The sequence below is a fragment of the Saccopteryx leptura genome, chromosome X, assembly GCF_036850995.1.
Source record: "Saccopteryx leptura isolate mSacLep1 chromosome X, mSacLep1_pri_phased_curated, whole genome shotgun sequence".
Taxonomy (NCBI): Eukaryota; Metazoa; Chordata; class Mammalia; order Chiroptera; family Emballonuridae; genus Saccopteryx; species Saccopteryx leptura.
Window position 1 is genome coordinate 14,767,236 of NC_089516.1, and position 15,898 is coordinate 14,783,133.

Sequence of the window (15,898 nt, forward strand, 5' to 3'; positions counted from 1 at the left end):
TGGCAAGGCCTGACCCAGTGGCGGTTGTGTGTATCATTGGGGCAGGGGTATGCACGCACACACACACGCACACGCACACGCACACAGTGGATTGGCCTAAAGCAAACTCTTGGAGATTTTGCCAAGCCTCTGTGTTCCTTTCTGTCTTCAGTTTTATTTTCATATGGAGCAAGCAGTGTCATTAGAGTAAGATGAGTCTTGTTGGACAGGTGTCCTAGAGGCTTATGTGGAAAGTGTTGTTACATGGACCTCTTACAGGGTCCAGGGATGCTGAGGATGATCTCAGGCCTCGCTCTTCCAAGCGTGGCCCAGGGACAGCAGTATAGGCCTCGCCCGAGAGCATGCTGGGAATGCATAGCCTCAGGCTCTTGCCCAGACCTCCTGAGTCAGAGCCTGCACTTATAAGAATATCCCCAGGGCTTCATATACACGGTCAAGTGTAAGAGGCACTGATCTGAGATTTAGAAAGTCCTAGCTTAGCTGTGTGTGCAGAAAGACGAGGAGATGGAGTTCTCCTAGTCCAGTAGTTCTCAAACCTGACAAGCATCGGCACCCCCTGGAGGGCTTGTGCAAACAGACTGCCGGGCTCCATCCCACAGTTTCTGACTCAGTAGGACTGGGGCGAGGCCCAGGAATTCTCTAACAAGTTCTCAGATGATGCTGACGTTGCTGGTCTGGGGACACAATTTGGGAGCCTCAGCCTTAGGCGTATCTCTGGGCAGCCTCTAGGATTTAGGAAGATTTCTTTGGCTTTGCAAACTTTTGAGAAGAAACTGTGTGGCTCACATCAGGTAGTGTGACTGAGAGGAACAAATGCAGGCTCTGGAATCTGGAGCCCCAAATGTTAGTACTGGGTTTGACACGTCCTTGGAATTCCCTTGACCTGCTCTCTTTGTTTTCTTCATCTGATAATGGAGATAGTAATAATAGTAACCACCCATAGCATCGCCATGAGGGTGAAAAAAGGTACTTTGTGATTTTTGAAATGCAATACAAATGTGGTCTCTCCTGGTGGTGGCCTTTCTTCTGAGATGCCTTGGTTTCCTCTACTTTATTTATTGTCATTTGGGGAAATTACCATACTGCTGAAAATGCTTTTAGGAAAAAGAAAATATCATTTGTTATTTTCAAGGACTGTTGCTGAGTCTGATTTTTGTTTTATTTTGTTTTGGCGTGTCTGAGCGTTAGGTAGCAGCAATTCAGTCATTACGGACAGATCCACTCCCGGCGTGGTGATGTTAGTACTCGGAGGCTGTGCGCGCTCCCGTGCTCCATTGGAGTGTTCATCTCACACAGAGCCACTCATCAGAGCCATTGTCTCACTGTGTGAGCTTCCCCGCCTGCCCTCTCCTGGCTTTCTGAGGCTTTGTAATGCTCGCGATCTTAGCAATGCTGGCCCACGAAGCCTCACACACTGCTCTTTTTTCGTACCTACAGATTTCTGCTAAGTGCCTTTGTTGGAATTTTTTGGCATCGCCGTGAACCGGCAGGACATTTTTGCTGAATTACTAGCAATCATGCATCACTGTGTAGCATGGGGAGAAGCACACAGGCTTAGAGTTCAGACACAGCTGGGTCTGGTTGCGCCTCCATCACTTATTACACCAGTTCTCCAACTTGGAAGCACATGGGGCTTCGCTGGGCGAGCTCGGAAAACAATATTTATGCTAGGTTCTACCCCAGAGTTTCTGATGTAGTTGGTATGGAGGGGCCTGACCATCTGGACCTGTGAAACTGCCCAGGTGATTTTACTAAGTTGGAGACCTACTGACTATATAATCATGAGGAGTCATTTAATGGTTCTAGGCCTCACGTTTCCTTATGTGTAAAATGGGCGCAAAAACATCTCTGCTAGAGCAGTGCTGGAGGGGGGTTCTAGATAATGTAGACATAATAGGATTTCAAGAGAGCTGGAGAGGCCCACGCTTCTAAAACCCCACTATGCTTCTACCACCATGCCTCTGCTACCACCATCAGGCCCCAGCCTAACAGTCTCCCCAGTTAATCTGGCTCATCACTGCCCCCTTGAGGGAATAGCTTAGGATATCTACTGGCCATGGACCTTCCAAGCCACGCGTATGGATCCAGCATAGCTCTCACACCCAGGAAGCCGTATTTTCAGTTAGAAGAACATACAGAACTTGCGTTAGGGTCAGGCTCTGCTCCATTGACACTCTCCACACTGGACCCTGATGGCAGCCTCTGTCTCCCCACTGGAGCTGGCCTTTTGGCTTAGAGAGTGACACGCCTGCTCACCATCCCCTCCAACTCAAGCTATTTCTACATTATTTAGTGTATCTGCGCTTCATGTTCTTTTTCCACACCCCTAAGCCTCCCGTCCTCTGGGCGTAGCCCAGGCCCTGGCCCTCTCATGATGCTTACTCTCCTGCCTGAGTTTGAGCTGCTGTTCCTTCCGGCAAATGGTCTGGCATGTACTTCTAAGTCATTACTGACGCACTGCCTCATTTCCCCTGCTCAGCTAAGAGCTTCAGGAGACAGGGGCTCTATTTCGGTCACCTTCCCAGCTCCCCACTACCTAGAACTGTTAGTACAGATGGAGGTGCTTAGGAAGAAAAATATTTTTATTTTTTATTTTTTATTTTTCTGAAGCTGGAAACGGGGAGAGACAGTCAGACAGACTCCCGCATGCGCCCGACCGGGATCCACCCGGCACACCCACCAGGGGCTACGCTCTGCCCACCAGGGGGCGATGCTCTGCCCCTCCGGGGCGTCGCTCTGCCATGACCAGAGCCACTCTAGTGCCTGGGGTAGAAGCCAAGGAGCCATCCCAGCGCCCGGGCCATCTTTGCTCCAATGGAGCCTTGGCTGCGGGAGGGGAAGAGAGAGACAGAGAGGAAGGAGGGGAGGGGGTGGAGAAGCAAATGGGCGCTTCTCCTATGTGCCCTGGCCGGGAATCGGACCTGGGTCCCCCGCACGCCAGGCTGACGCTCTACCACTGAGCCAACCGGCCAGGGCCTAGGAAGAAAAATATTAAAACTTCTGTATTTTCTTTCTTTTTTTATTGAAAAAAGATTAGGTTTTACAGAGTTCTAAATAGATGGCCATCGACCCTGCATTTGGTCACTATGGGACACATGAGGGGGACAATGTCACCTTCAGTCATTTGTTTTCATTAGCTGTATTGAAAATAATCTCAGACTATTCATGTATACCTATAGATGTATGAATTTTATTTTCTAGTTTAATCCTCAAACAGGGACAAATGGCTTTAAAAGTCTTGCTTAGAAACAGGAATTGAAGATACTACTAGTAAAGTAAGCACAGGTGAGTGGCATGAAAATGGCGGAAGTGGCCCTTTTTCCCACTTGAGTGCACCGTCTTGGTTAGCCAGATGCCAAGGTAACAGCAGTGGGGGCCTAACCAGATCTGACTGGAGCGTGGTCCAAAATGTTTTGCAATAGCCAAGAAGACTATATAAAATATGGATTTAGGCCCTGGCTGGCTGGCTCAGTGGTAGAGCATTGCCCTGGCGTGCAGAAGTCCCGGGTTCGATTCCTGACCAGGGCACACAGGAGAAGCGCCCATCTGCTTCTCCACCCCTCCCCCTCTCCTTCCTCTCTGTCTCTCTCTTTCCTGCAGCCAAGGCTCCACTGGAGCAAAGATGGCCCGGGCGCTGGGGATGGCTCCTTGGCCTCTGCCCCAGGCGCTAGAGTGGCTCTGGTCGCAATAGAGCGACGCCCTGGAGGGGCAGAGCATCGTCCCCTGGTGGGCGTGCCGGGTGGATCCTGGTCGGGCGCATGCGGGAGTCTGTCTGACTGTCTCTCCCCGTTTCTAGCTTCAGAAAAATACAAAAAAAAAATGGATTTATAGCCACTGTCATTGTTGTATTACCCTAATCCTATGTGGATAACGTGTCTGGAAGGATTAACGAATGGTATTTGAAGAATTAAATGATTTTTGAAAATAACTTTATTTCATTTTATCTTTCAAAATTTCTATTTCTACATTTGTCAAAACATTTCTAATATGTTAGTCCATTAGTTTGTCTCTATGTAAATGAAAATAACTACACATATATTGTGTCTATGTTGAAAAAAACTTTATTGCCAGAGTACTCATGCACTGGGTTAGAGGGCCATGGAAATGAGAGCGTTCTTTTTAATATTTAAATTACCATTGACACACAATATTATATTAGTTTCAGAGTACAACCTAGTGATTAGACATTTATATAACTTATAAAGTCATCACCCCAATAAATCTAGTGCAAGTGTGGGTTGTTCTTGATGGGCCAGTCGCCATCATGTTACACTGCTCCCACTTGGCTGGCTAGCTGTCTCAAAAGCCATCTCAGAAATGTGTGTTATTTGTCACCGTGATCATAGCACAGCTGGGAGGAGATGGGTCATTAAAAATTCATCATCACTGTTGAGTTAGAAATTAACTCAGATCACACATCCTTCTCAGGTCAAAACATCTTTTGCTTATAGAAAAAGGGAACACTTAATAATGTGTGATGGATTTTAAAAATAGTTTTATGGGCATTATGTGAGTATATGGAGTTTATATGTTTGGAAGTGAACAAAAATAATCTGGAATTTACTTCCTAGCAAGCATTTTCTTATTTATATTAACCTCACAATAACCCTATAATGTAGGGATTGTCCCCACTGTATGACAAGGAAAGATAAAATCAGCAAGCCTAAGTGACTTGCCCAAGCTCACGTATTGAGGAGTAAGTACAGAACCAGGTTGCAAATCTAGATAATTGGTATTAGCCATTACATTGCTGTTTGCTTACAAAGATAATTCATCTGTATTTTATCAAGTCACCTACTAATTCGAAGGTGTGAGTGTGGAAAATTTCTAGACATGAAAGGCTAGGCAACACGAGACTTTATGTCCTGCGACAGAAATCAAAATATTCACAATGAGACCTGGAAATGGAATATTCATTTCATCTATCTGTAGTAGGTGGTGAAAAGCAGGCCAGTTTTGGTTTAGCTTATTAATATTGTATCATGTCATTTTTCAAGTGAAAGTTCTGCTGTTTTTTATAAGTAAGACGTCCCTCTATGGAGCTTTGCCAGTAGTTTTTCCCAAGGTGTTCTGCAGAGCATCAGATAGCAACCTAAACATAATAAATGTGCATCTCTCTGTGTCAACAGGACCATTGCCAACTATTTGGTGTGGAGGATGGTTTACTCCCGAATTCCAAACCTTAGCAGGCGCTTTCAGTATAGGTGGCTGGAATTCTCCAGGGTAAGTTTTAAAATGATTGCAACGTTACATCACTGGGTAACTTTACAAGCAGGAATAGTCCACATATTAACTAATCCAATAAAAATCATCTTTCGGGATTGGATAGAGGGAGTTTTGTGGGCTAAGCTGAATTTTTTTTTTTTTTGCTTTGTTTCATTGTATGGAGGTAAACCCTACAAACAGTGAGGTACATGGTACACTCATGCCCTGCTCTGATGGGCTATAGAAAGCTATTTAGGGCAATACTTTGGCCCATCACATTGTTTTCACTCTCCACCTTTTATCAGCTTAATCCTATTTGCCCCCTACCCCGTGATTTTAACTGTGTTGCTGTAATTACAGTTTTCTTGTTTCTTTTTTTTTTTTTTTTTCTTTCATTTTTCTGAAGCTGGAAACAGGGAGAGACAGTCAGACAGACTCCCGCATGCGCCCGACCGGGATCCACCCGGCACGCCCACCAGGGGCGACGCTCTGCCCATCCTGGGCGTCGCCATGTTGCGACCAGAGCCACTCTAGCGCCTGAGGCAGAGGCCACAGAGCCATCCCCAGCGCCCGGGCCATCTTTGCTCCAATGGAGCCTTGGCTGCGGGAGGGGAAGAGAGAGACAGAGAGGAAAGCGCAGCGGAGGGGTGGAGAAGCAAATGGGCGCTTCTCCTGTGTGCCCTGGCCGGGAATCGAACCCGGGTGTTTTCTTGTTTCTTAATGATGCATTTGTAACTATCATTTCAGTCTTCTGAATATTCAGAACATGCATACTATATGTATTAGGACGGTAAAGTTTCATCTTTTATTATTTAAAAATAATTTTTTTTAAGTGAGAGGCCGGAAGACAGACAGGCTCCCGCATCCACCCCAGCCAGGATTCACCTGGCAAGCCCTCTACCGGGTGATGCTCTGCCCATTTGGGGCTGCTGCTCTGTTGCAACTGAGCTATTTTAGTGCCTGAAGTGAATCCATGGAGCCATCCTCAGCAGTGGAGGCAACTTGCTTGAACCGCTTGAGCCATGGCTGCTGGAGAGGAAGAGAGAGAGAGAGAGAGAGAGAGAGAGAGAGAGAGAGAGAGAAGGGGGAGGGGTGAAGAAATAGATGGTTGCCTCTCCCATGTGCCCTGACTGGGAATCGAACCCGGGACTTCCACACGCTGGTCCCACGCTCTACTGCAGAGCCAACCTGCCAAGGCCGTAAAAGTTTCATCTTTAAGGGTTGATTTTTGTTTTTAACTTTACCTCGATCTTCAATTTTTGAATCTATTTTACCACTGCTAGGCCGAGAGGCCTAAATCTAGACTCTTTCAAGACCTCATTCAACTGAAACCCTTTCTCCCCTCTCCCTCCCCACGCTCTTCGAGTTTTGCTTCTGTCCCACTCTTATTCTCACTTTATGGAGCAGTTAACTCTTGCCTGTTTCAGAGGCTTTTGTCTGAATAATTCTCCCACCACTAAAGGACTTAAAGATTTTGTGGCCTTTTAAAAAATTAACACTAAGAATTTAGTGATTTTTCAAAGGATTTTACTTTTCTCTAAATTCGAAGTTAAATGAGTGATGAGTTTTATAAGCTATGATTTCATTTAACAGAGGCTTTAGTTACTACAGATACTGGGTAAGTATAGAAATTCTTAGTGAGTCGTTACTCTGAGGAGTGACACAATTATTTTGAATCCATTTTGGCCTTCTAAAGTCACTAGAATATTGAGCTTTTTATAGAACAGCGTAAAACAACTATACATATTGAGGTCATATCAAAGGGTGAAGCTACAAAATAAGTAGATTGTATACATATGTATATTTAGCTTCTATGGATCACATAGGAGATGCCAACAAGCTGCTTTCCACCCCGGTGTGAAGAGAACCAGAGATACAGAGGTGTAAGAAGTAGGTGTGAAAATTTTGAGGTTAGGTATGAGGGAATGTTTCTTTAGTTGGAAAGTGGTAAATATAATACTGAGTTGCCAAAGAAAGTTGTAGGATCTCTTTCTCTAGAGGTTTTAAAAATAGATGAGTTCCTTGCCTCTGAGAGGGGCTGTGTTAGCAAAGAGTAGAGTGTAATTGTTAATCGTCCTGCACCGAAGACCTGGGTCGAACATTGTTCCAGGGACACCGGCACTCACTGTTCTCAGGGCCTCCTCTTCTCACTGGCTACTTTCACTTTGCATTCTCAGTGCTCTGAGCTCCCAATGGCCAAGCGTAAGGAAATAATATTTATTTCTTTGCTTTCATCCCCAAGAGCAAACCTTTGAGCCTTGCAAATCCTGCTTTGGAACCTCCTTACTTGTTTGTAAATGTTTTCTTATAATGGTTTAATTGGGACAGATGGGAAAAACATTTCCATCTGGTTTTGACTTGGTTACCAATGTGTTCTTTGCTATGATGCAATGTATATATGCTTCCTGGGTCGTTCTTGGTGGGTCATGTTCTCCTGGTCTGCCTTGTGAGTGTACTACCCTGAGCAAGGAAACCCTCGCTGGGCAGGAACTTCTATCACCCATTGATTCTAGACCTTACTTTGTGGAACTTTAGTTCTCGGTAGGCATTAAATACTGTCTGGACATTTGGAGAGCATCCCCTCATGTCTCTGTAAACTACAGAGAAAACCATGCTACTGTCTAAACACCTTGTTTAATGGGGAAAATTGGAAGGAAAGGAAAACTACATTATTTTCTACTGTCAAAATATTTTCACTGGGTTTGAGACATAACTGGGGACGAGCAGACTGTTTTTCTTTTTCCGCTTTCACCTTTGGCTCCGCTTCAGACCCCTGTATATGAGTTGAGGTGTGCACTGTTTCATATTTCATAGATTGCTTTCTTCAGCTTGTTTTTTTTGTTTTGTTTTGTTTTTGTGACAGAGAAAGAGAGAGACAGAGAGAGGAACAGATAGGGACAGACGGACAGGAAGGGAGAGAGATGAGAAGCATCAAGTCTTCGTTGCAACACCTTAGTTATTCATTGATTGCTTTCTCATATGTGCCTTGACGGGGCCTACAGCAGACCGAGTGACCCCTTACTCAAGCCAGTGACCTTGGGCTCAAGCTGGTGAGCCTTGCTCAAACCAGATGAGCCCGCACTCAAGCTGGCGACCTCGGGGTTTTGAACCTGTGTCCTCCACATCCCAGTCCCACTCTCCCTCCACTGCGCCACCACCTGGTCAGACTGTTCAGCTTGTTAATTTTTTTTTTTCAGCCTTTGGTTTTACCCAAGTGAAACTAAATTTGGGTCCATTGTCTCCCACAGGTAATCCAGGGGACCACAACTTTGTTGCCTCAATGGGATAAATGTGTAAACTTTATTGAAAGTGCCCTCCCTTATGTTGTTGGGAAAATGTTTGTGGACGTGCACTTCCAGGAAGATAAGAAGGAGATGGTGAGTACTACTCCCCAACTTAAAACTAATGACAGCTAACCAGATCTGATGTGGCTGTGGTTAAACAGGCCACTGTCAGTGTCGTCTTTACTAACGACGCAAATGTAGAGGGAACATTTCAAAGTGAGAAAAGTATGAAATCATACCACATCAAATTAGATTTCTCCTATAGAAATGAAATGTGTGAAGTCCACGCTTCGGAAAAAGGGCTCAGGTAATTTTATGATTGGATATTTGAACTGTTGTGTTTACAAAAGGTGGAGGTTTTCCATTCGGGCCTCTCTGTTTTAGAGATGAGGAAGAAGGTGACCTAGAGATGGGGTGACTTGCAATATATTTCACATTTTGTAAGTGGCTTAAAAATAGAAATGAGATGCAATGTTGTTGTTTTTCTCCTCACGCTGTTTTCTAAAAACTAAAGGGGTGTGCCACTCATCTCACAGAAAACACGTTGTGTATTTTTTCGTAAACTTAAAGTGAAACCCTTTAATTTTGGAAATTCTAAACATATGAAAGTGGAAAGAACAGTGTAATGAACTTCCAGCTGTCTGTGCTCCCTGGCTCTTTGTACTTGCAGTAATGCCACTAATGGCCCAGCCGGATACATCTAATAAGAGCTGAGGTTTGGTTTCATTCATTTAGTCGTCAAATATTTGTAGAACAGGTATTACATGGCAGACACTGACCTAGGCCACGGGGTACATAAGAGAACAAAACAAATGGGGGAGACAATAGAAGACAGTGCATAAATGAACAAGTGTGTTAGAAGATGATAAGGCCTCTTGAAAAAGAAATCAGGCTGGCTAGAAGGTGTGGGTGCCTGGGGTGGGTTGTAGGATCCAATAGGATGGTCAAGGAAAGCCTTGCTGTGAAGATGCCACGTGGCAAAGATTTGAAGGAGGTAAGATATGGCAGTTATTGGAGGAAGCGTGTTCTAGACAGAAGGAAAAGCCGAAGCCATGCGGCAGGGATGTGCCTGGAGCCAGGTGAGTGAGGATGAGAGAAGTGGGCCCCGAGATCAGAGCAGTGATAGGATGGTGGCTCTTGTTAAGGCCTGCTGGCCAATGTAGCATGCTGGCTTTGGCCCTGAGAGAGGTGAAGATCTAATGCAGGCTTCTGAGCAGAGGCCTGATGTGACCTGACTTATGTTGGGAGGATCATCATGGCTGTTTTGTTGAGAAGACTAGAGGGTGTCAAGAACAGAAGCAAGGAGGGCAGTTAGACTGTTGGACGGACCAGGCCAGAGATGATGGCGGCTTGAATCAAGTGGTAGCAGTAGAAGTAGTGAGCAGGGAGTGGATTCTGAATACCGGCCAAAGCATAGAGTCCATTGCTGACATACTAGATGAGGGACCTGAGAGTCAGAGCTCTGAGTCTGATTAAATGGAAGTATGGAGCTATTAACTGTTAAGGGCAGTACTGTGGGAAGACCGGGTTTGGAAGAGAGGGTGGGGAGCTTAGCTTTGGCCATGTGAATTTAAGATGTCACTGGACTTCCAAGTAGAGATGTCAAGGAGACAGTAGTGTCTATGAATCTCAAGTTCAGGACAGAGGTCAGGGTTGAGGGCTGGAGGGGAGAGGAGAGGTGTGAAAGAGTTGCCCAGGGGAGTGGGGGAGTGAGGAAACTGAGGAAATGTGGTATAGCTGCTGGAGGCAGTAAAGGTCTAGGTGAGTTTGGGGGTCATGAATTTAAAGAGATTCCTCGCCTTGGCAATATATGCCTCATCCGTCTCAGCTGCATTGGAGGAGTGTGTGTATTTTGAATTAGAAATTTAGATTTAGCTAGGTTTTTGGTGTTTTTTGTTTGTTTGTTTTTTGTCTGCATTTTCTTTGAGAAGAATTATATTTTATAAATGGCATGAAACAGAATATCTAAGCATGATTAACTAATGTAGAGGAGGAAAAAATAATTTTTCTTCTCTCCTTCTACACTCTTGGCTAATGTTTCCCTGTAATCAAAGACAGGGACAGTTTTGGGAGTCGACCAGGAAAAGCATGGTAAACAAGGGCAAGGTTGATTCTGTGCCTTCTCTGTTAATACGAGTGTCTGAGATTTAGCCAGCCTTCTGTTCCTGGCACATAAAGGGAGATGAGATGCCCTTACAGTAGAGATTTCCCTTGCAGATGTTAATTTCTCTCACCAAAGGGTAACTTCTCTCTTTTCAAAGCTTCTCCTGTGTCTGCAGCCTCTCAAAACTAAATCAGACCGAAATAATCACTGTGTCAGAGAGGCATATCTTGAGGTGATATATTTTGTTCTCCTTCACTAATAGCAATCCATTAGAGTCAGTCAGATGCACATACAGGCAATCCCTGTGTTATGAACGAGATAGGTTCTGGAGGTTTGTTCTTAAGTTGAATTTCTATGTAAGTTGGGACAGGTCCATTTACCTATTAAATGCAACTTAGACAGATGTTTGTCTTAACTTAGTATTTATTTTTACCTTTATGTGCCTATAAATACTTAAACATTTTCAAATACACCCTCACACAATCTTGGATGATGCAGAAGATGATGGACTTTCTGGAAAGAATGGAACTGTTGTTAGAACAGTTGAATCAAACTGTTGTTTGATTCTGCTGCTGGAGTCAGTTTCTTGAAGCAGGCATCTAGGGAGGTTTGGACAGAGCTTTCCTTTTTCTTGTCATCAATGGCCTGTAGCATCTCAGGCCCTCAGTAAGTGCCCGGCAGACTTTGGTGAGCCTCTCTGTGTCAGGATCTTGCTCCTCTAACTTTGCCATTCCTGCGTCAGTGGGATGAAGAGCATCAACTAACTCTTTCGTAGAAAACTGTTTTGATTCTGGAGTTTCTAGGTCCCTGTTTTCTTCCCTAATGCTGTCTGTCATCTGCTGCTCTAGTTCCATAAGGACTTCTTTGGTTAGTTCTTTGCCATGGGAGTTGAGTAACTAACTCTATGATCTCATTCACTGATGTCCAACTGCAGTTGATTACCAAAAGCCCCTGTGGCCCTTCATTCCTAAGTATGAGTTGCATGTAACTCAGATGTTTGTAACTTAGCGACTTACTGTATATGAACAGCTTGGACGCAGGTGGTAAGTAAATGCCAAATTTAAAGGTAAAGAAATATGTTACGGTAATTCACATGATTGGTAGTATGTGCTACTATATAATAATGCCAACTGGTTGGTATTATGTGTTGATATGTAATACATAACTATGTATTATATGCTGAAGTTGGCTTTGGAATGCCATAAATCTAAATGCATTTACCTGATGTTTGCTGTCTCTTGATATTTTGGAGAATTAAATAAAGTTTGAAACTGTATTTGAACCTGAAAGTCCTCTTCTTGCAAATAATTCCACTGAAGGATTAATGTCTTATTTCAAAATACTCAATATTCCCATTGTGTGTTTTCTTTCACTCCTTGGTTGGAGTAAATAGATTGAGATTTAGCAGATAATCACAGTGGTAACATAACCTCTTGGAAGGATATAAAAACAATTAAGGGATAATGGGGGTGTTTTTTAATATAGCAGGACTTTTTTGGCAGTAGAAGAATTTTAAGTAATATGAAAGGTATGTGGATTTTGTTTTTCTCAGTTTTGGTGTGAATGTCCCTTTTTAATGTGTCAGGGTGTGACATTCTACAGCAAAGCTGATTTCGGCATTCTCCTTGCCCCGTTATTTTGATGTACATGGAACGTGGGGGTGGTGTGATAGTTACATAGATACTCATCTATTTTATGTAAAATTACTTGCCTCCCTTAAGCTGAAGCTATTTGCCTTAGGGAGTACTTAAGTTGGACACTTATAAGGGAAGTATCTGGCTTTTCATACCCTGCTATAGGGCTTCCATCCAGGAACCACCTGGAACCACTGATTTACATAAAAACATTTTGTATTATTAGCTACAGCCCAAAGAAAAACAGAAAGATCTCCAGTGGGCCAAATTCCAGAGACTCTAACTCAGAAGGAAGACTGCATTGTTTTATTTACAAAAATCTGTTGTTAAGTAAAAGAACACAGTCAGAAGGTTAAACTTCAGGTATTTCTCAAACTGTAATGTGTACAGAAATCACACGAGGATCTCATTGCATTTTAACAAGGGTCTTTTTAGCTTGGGTCTGGAGTAGGACCCAGGAATCTGCATAACAAGCTCCCCGGTGACGCTGATGTTGCTAGTCCTGGGATCATACCTGAGAGTAGCAAGGCCTTCACATCATTCATTTGTTTGCAGTTACCGCTAAGAATCCCTGCCCTGGTGAGTCACGTGAGCAGGGCAGGTTGCTGAGTCAGGCAACGGTACCACATTTACCAAAGCCCATTGCGTTAGTCCAAGTAGCCACTCTTCGGTTTTCAGATCATTTAAACATTCCCTGATTCAGACTGGTTTAAATGGTCTGTGCCGAACCCTGTATGAGGTCTTCTAGGCTTCTTGCTCTTTTTTCTCACCCCCCTGAACTATTTAGTTTTTCTTCGAAAACTGGTGCCTAGGTTCCTCCAAGGGACTTGCTGCTTCTCAGTATCTCTGTTTCTACAGCCTTGTAATGACATGACTGCCTCCGGTTGGCACGCTTGGTCATAGAGTTCGGCAGAGAGCGTTTTACTTTGAGGTTTCGTTCATAGAGGAAGTAATTTTTTATGACTTCCCACATGCATGTGTGCATGTGCACACAGCCTGTACACTCATTGATTGACTCACTCACACATGACTATGGAGATTTTGCAAATTTAATTCGAAATGGGAAGAATAACATGGAGAAAGTGGAGACTCCTTCAACAGAAAGCCACCTAAGGAGGCCATATGGAACAACCTCCTGCCTCTCTGATGGTAGGACAGGGCCTGGACCCACGTGGGACTGCCTGCGAGCCTTCCTCACCCGAGAGCCAGGCCAGTGGAGTGAGAGTAGGGAGTTGCAGAACTCTTGGGACACTGCTTCTCTTTGTTACACCAGTAGCACTACCTAACAGAACTTGAATATGAGCCCCATATGTAAATCTGCACTTTCTAGTGGCTTCATTAAAAAAGTAAAAGCAAACAGGTTGAAGTTAATTTTAATATGGTTTGCTTAACCAAATATATTCAAAATACCATTTCAACAAGTAATTAATATGTTAATGTTATCATTTATATGCTTTATTTCATACTAAGGTTTTGAAACCCCATGCGTGTTTATACTTAGAGCACATTTCAATTTGAATTAGCCACATTTCAGTTGCCATGTGTGGTTATTATATTGGACATGTGGTTACCATTATGAACAGGGACCCTTTAAGGAGGGGTCTCTTGAGTTCAGTGTAGTAGGTCTCAGTCCTAGGTGAGCAGGTGCTAGTAGCCAGGACTGGGAAGGTGGGGTGGTTGGTTCCCCACCAGCTGGGTTCCATGGAGGGAGGGCTCTAATATCGGCAGGGAAGGACTCAAGCAGCACTGGGATCCATGGCCCGGGGATAGGGGTGGGGGCGGAAGTCCAGCTGCTACTTGGCGAGGATGTTTCTGGTTCCCTGGCATCCCAGCTTAGAGGAGGAGAGAGATTCCAGACCGTACTCTGAAGACATAAGCATTGCAGAGGCTTGGTTCTCATTGGCTCAGGGACTAGGTGGGTTGCAGCCTGCAACTTAGAGATGTTCAGTGCCTGGGAGGTACAGAAGACTCAGTCAAGGTGAAAGGCATGGCTTCCCAGCTCAAATACCCGCACAGTCAGTGAGAAACATTAAAGAACATACATAAAGCTGACCCGGGATCCGCACCAGCCAGGGCAAGTGCAGTGTTGAGTGGTGACTGTCCCCCAGCCTTGCTGTCTGGGTGCTGTAGCAGTGCAGAGGGATGAATGTGCTATATCCACGATTCAACTCACACTGTCTTCATGCAGCAAGCCTGAGGGTTGCTAGGTTTGTGGAAATCTTATTTATTTATTTGAGAAAAGTCAGAAATACAGATTTTTATGTGAAATCTCCCACATTTTAAATCTTGGTCAGTACATTGGAAGCCAAACTAAATATGTGCTGGGTAATACAATTTTGTGCCTTTAAACACTTATGTACTCTCTTCAATCTTTAGAACCAAAAATCAGGACTTGTATGTTGTAGAACTTCCTGAACTTTTTATGTTATTTAGAAGAAGATCCTGCATAATTTCCAAATACAGCATATTAGCTAAGTATTTAGCAAGCAGTTTTTGTGGAAAGTTATACACAGGGTATGAAACTGGGACTCCCTCAGAGACTTCATGATGTATTGTCACTATAAATAGAGATGGTCCTCCAGTCCCACTATGACGTGCCCTAGTCTGGATGCTCATGACTCATGTGATGGGAGAGAGGATTAGGGGAGTGTGTGTGGGGAAGGCATGTCTAAAGGTATTTTCTCTTCCATTTCCTTTTTATTATTAACGACCATTTATATCTGTAATATATAAATCAGTGCCCCCAGGTGGATACCCACATCCATGGAGGCCAGGTGAAGATGCCAGTGATGGCTGGGAAGGGAAGGGATGGTTGCTGTGGGCCTACTATGACTGTGATGGTCAGGATCTAATACTGTAAAAATCTGGTCATGATAATAAAGGAGTTAACTTTTACTGAGGTTTAACTGAATGTCTGGCACTCTTCTAAGCGCTTTCAACTTCTTAATTCACTTAATCCTCACAGTGGACTTCCAGTTGCTGTTACTGCTCCCATTTAGATGAGGAAACAGGCTCATAGAGCAAGTTTCCCAAGATCATACACCTTGAAACGGTTTAGATAGGTTCCAAGCCCAGACAACGTTGCTTTAAGCCACTGCTCTATTCCCTTACTTCTCTCTGTAAAAAACACCATTGAATTTTCACCATTTCCAGGACTAGAATGAGGAGACCTGTCATAATGAAGAGACTTAGTGGCTGTTCTTATAATTAATTCACCCTTATCAGAAAATTATTCATATATTAAGATATTTAAAAAATAAAATATATATTTTTATTTTGTAGCATTTTAAAGATATGAAACAGTTGGAATAGATTTTGCTTCTAGTATTTCAATATTTTAAAGACAAATACAGTTGAAATCCTAATCAATTCAAATCCAACCTGTGGACATTGCATTTTTTTTTTGGGTATTTTTCTGAAGCTGGAAACGGGGAGAGACAGTCAGACAGACTCCCGCATGCGCCCCATTGGGATCCACCTGGCATGCCCACCAGGGGGCGATGCTCTGCCCACCAGGGGGCAATGCTCTGCCCCTCCGGGGCGTCGCTCTTTTGCGACCAGAGCCACTCTAGCGCCTGGGGCAGAGGCCAAGGAGCCATCCCCAGCGCCCAGGCCATCTTTGCTCCAATGGAGCCTCGCTGCGGAAGGGGAAGAGAGAGACAGAGAGGAAG

The 15,898-nt window shown here is 44.1% G+C and overlaps 1 protein-coding gene across 1 annotated transcript in view; it reads left to right on the forward strand.

Annotated features, from left to right (window-relative positions):
- PHEX (phosphate regulating endopeptidase X-linked) overlaps nt 1-15,898 on the forward strand; it is a 214,145-nt gene that overhangs the window by 67,385 nt on the left and 130,862 nt on the right. Inside the window, exons 10-11 of the mRNA XM_066357073.1 lie at nt 5,130-5,223; nt 8,454-8,582. Of these exons, the coding sequence (XP_066213170.1) occupies nt 5,130-5,223; nt 8,454-8,582 (223 nt within the window). The remainder of the gene's footprint in view (nt 1-5,129; nt 5,224-8,453; nt 8,583-15,898) is intronic.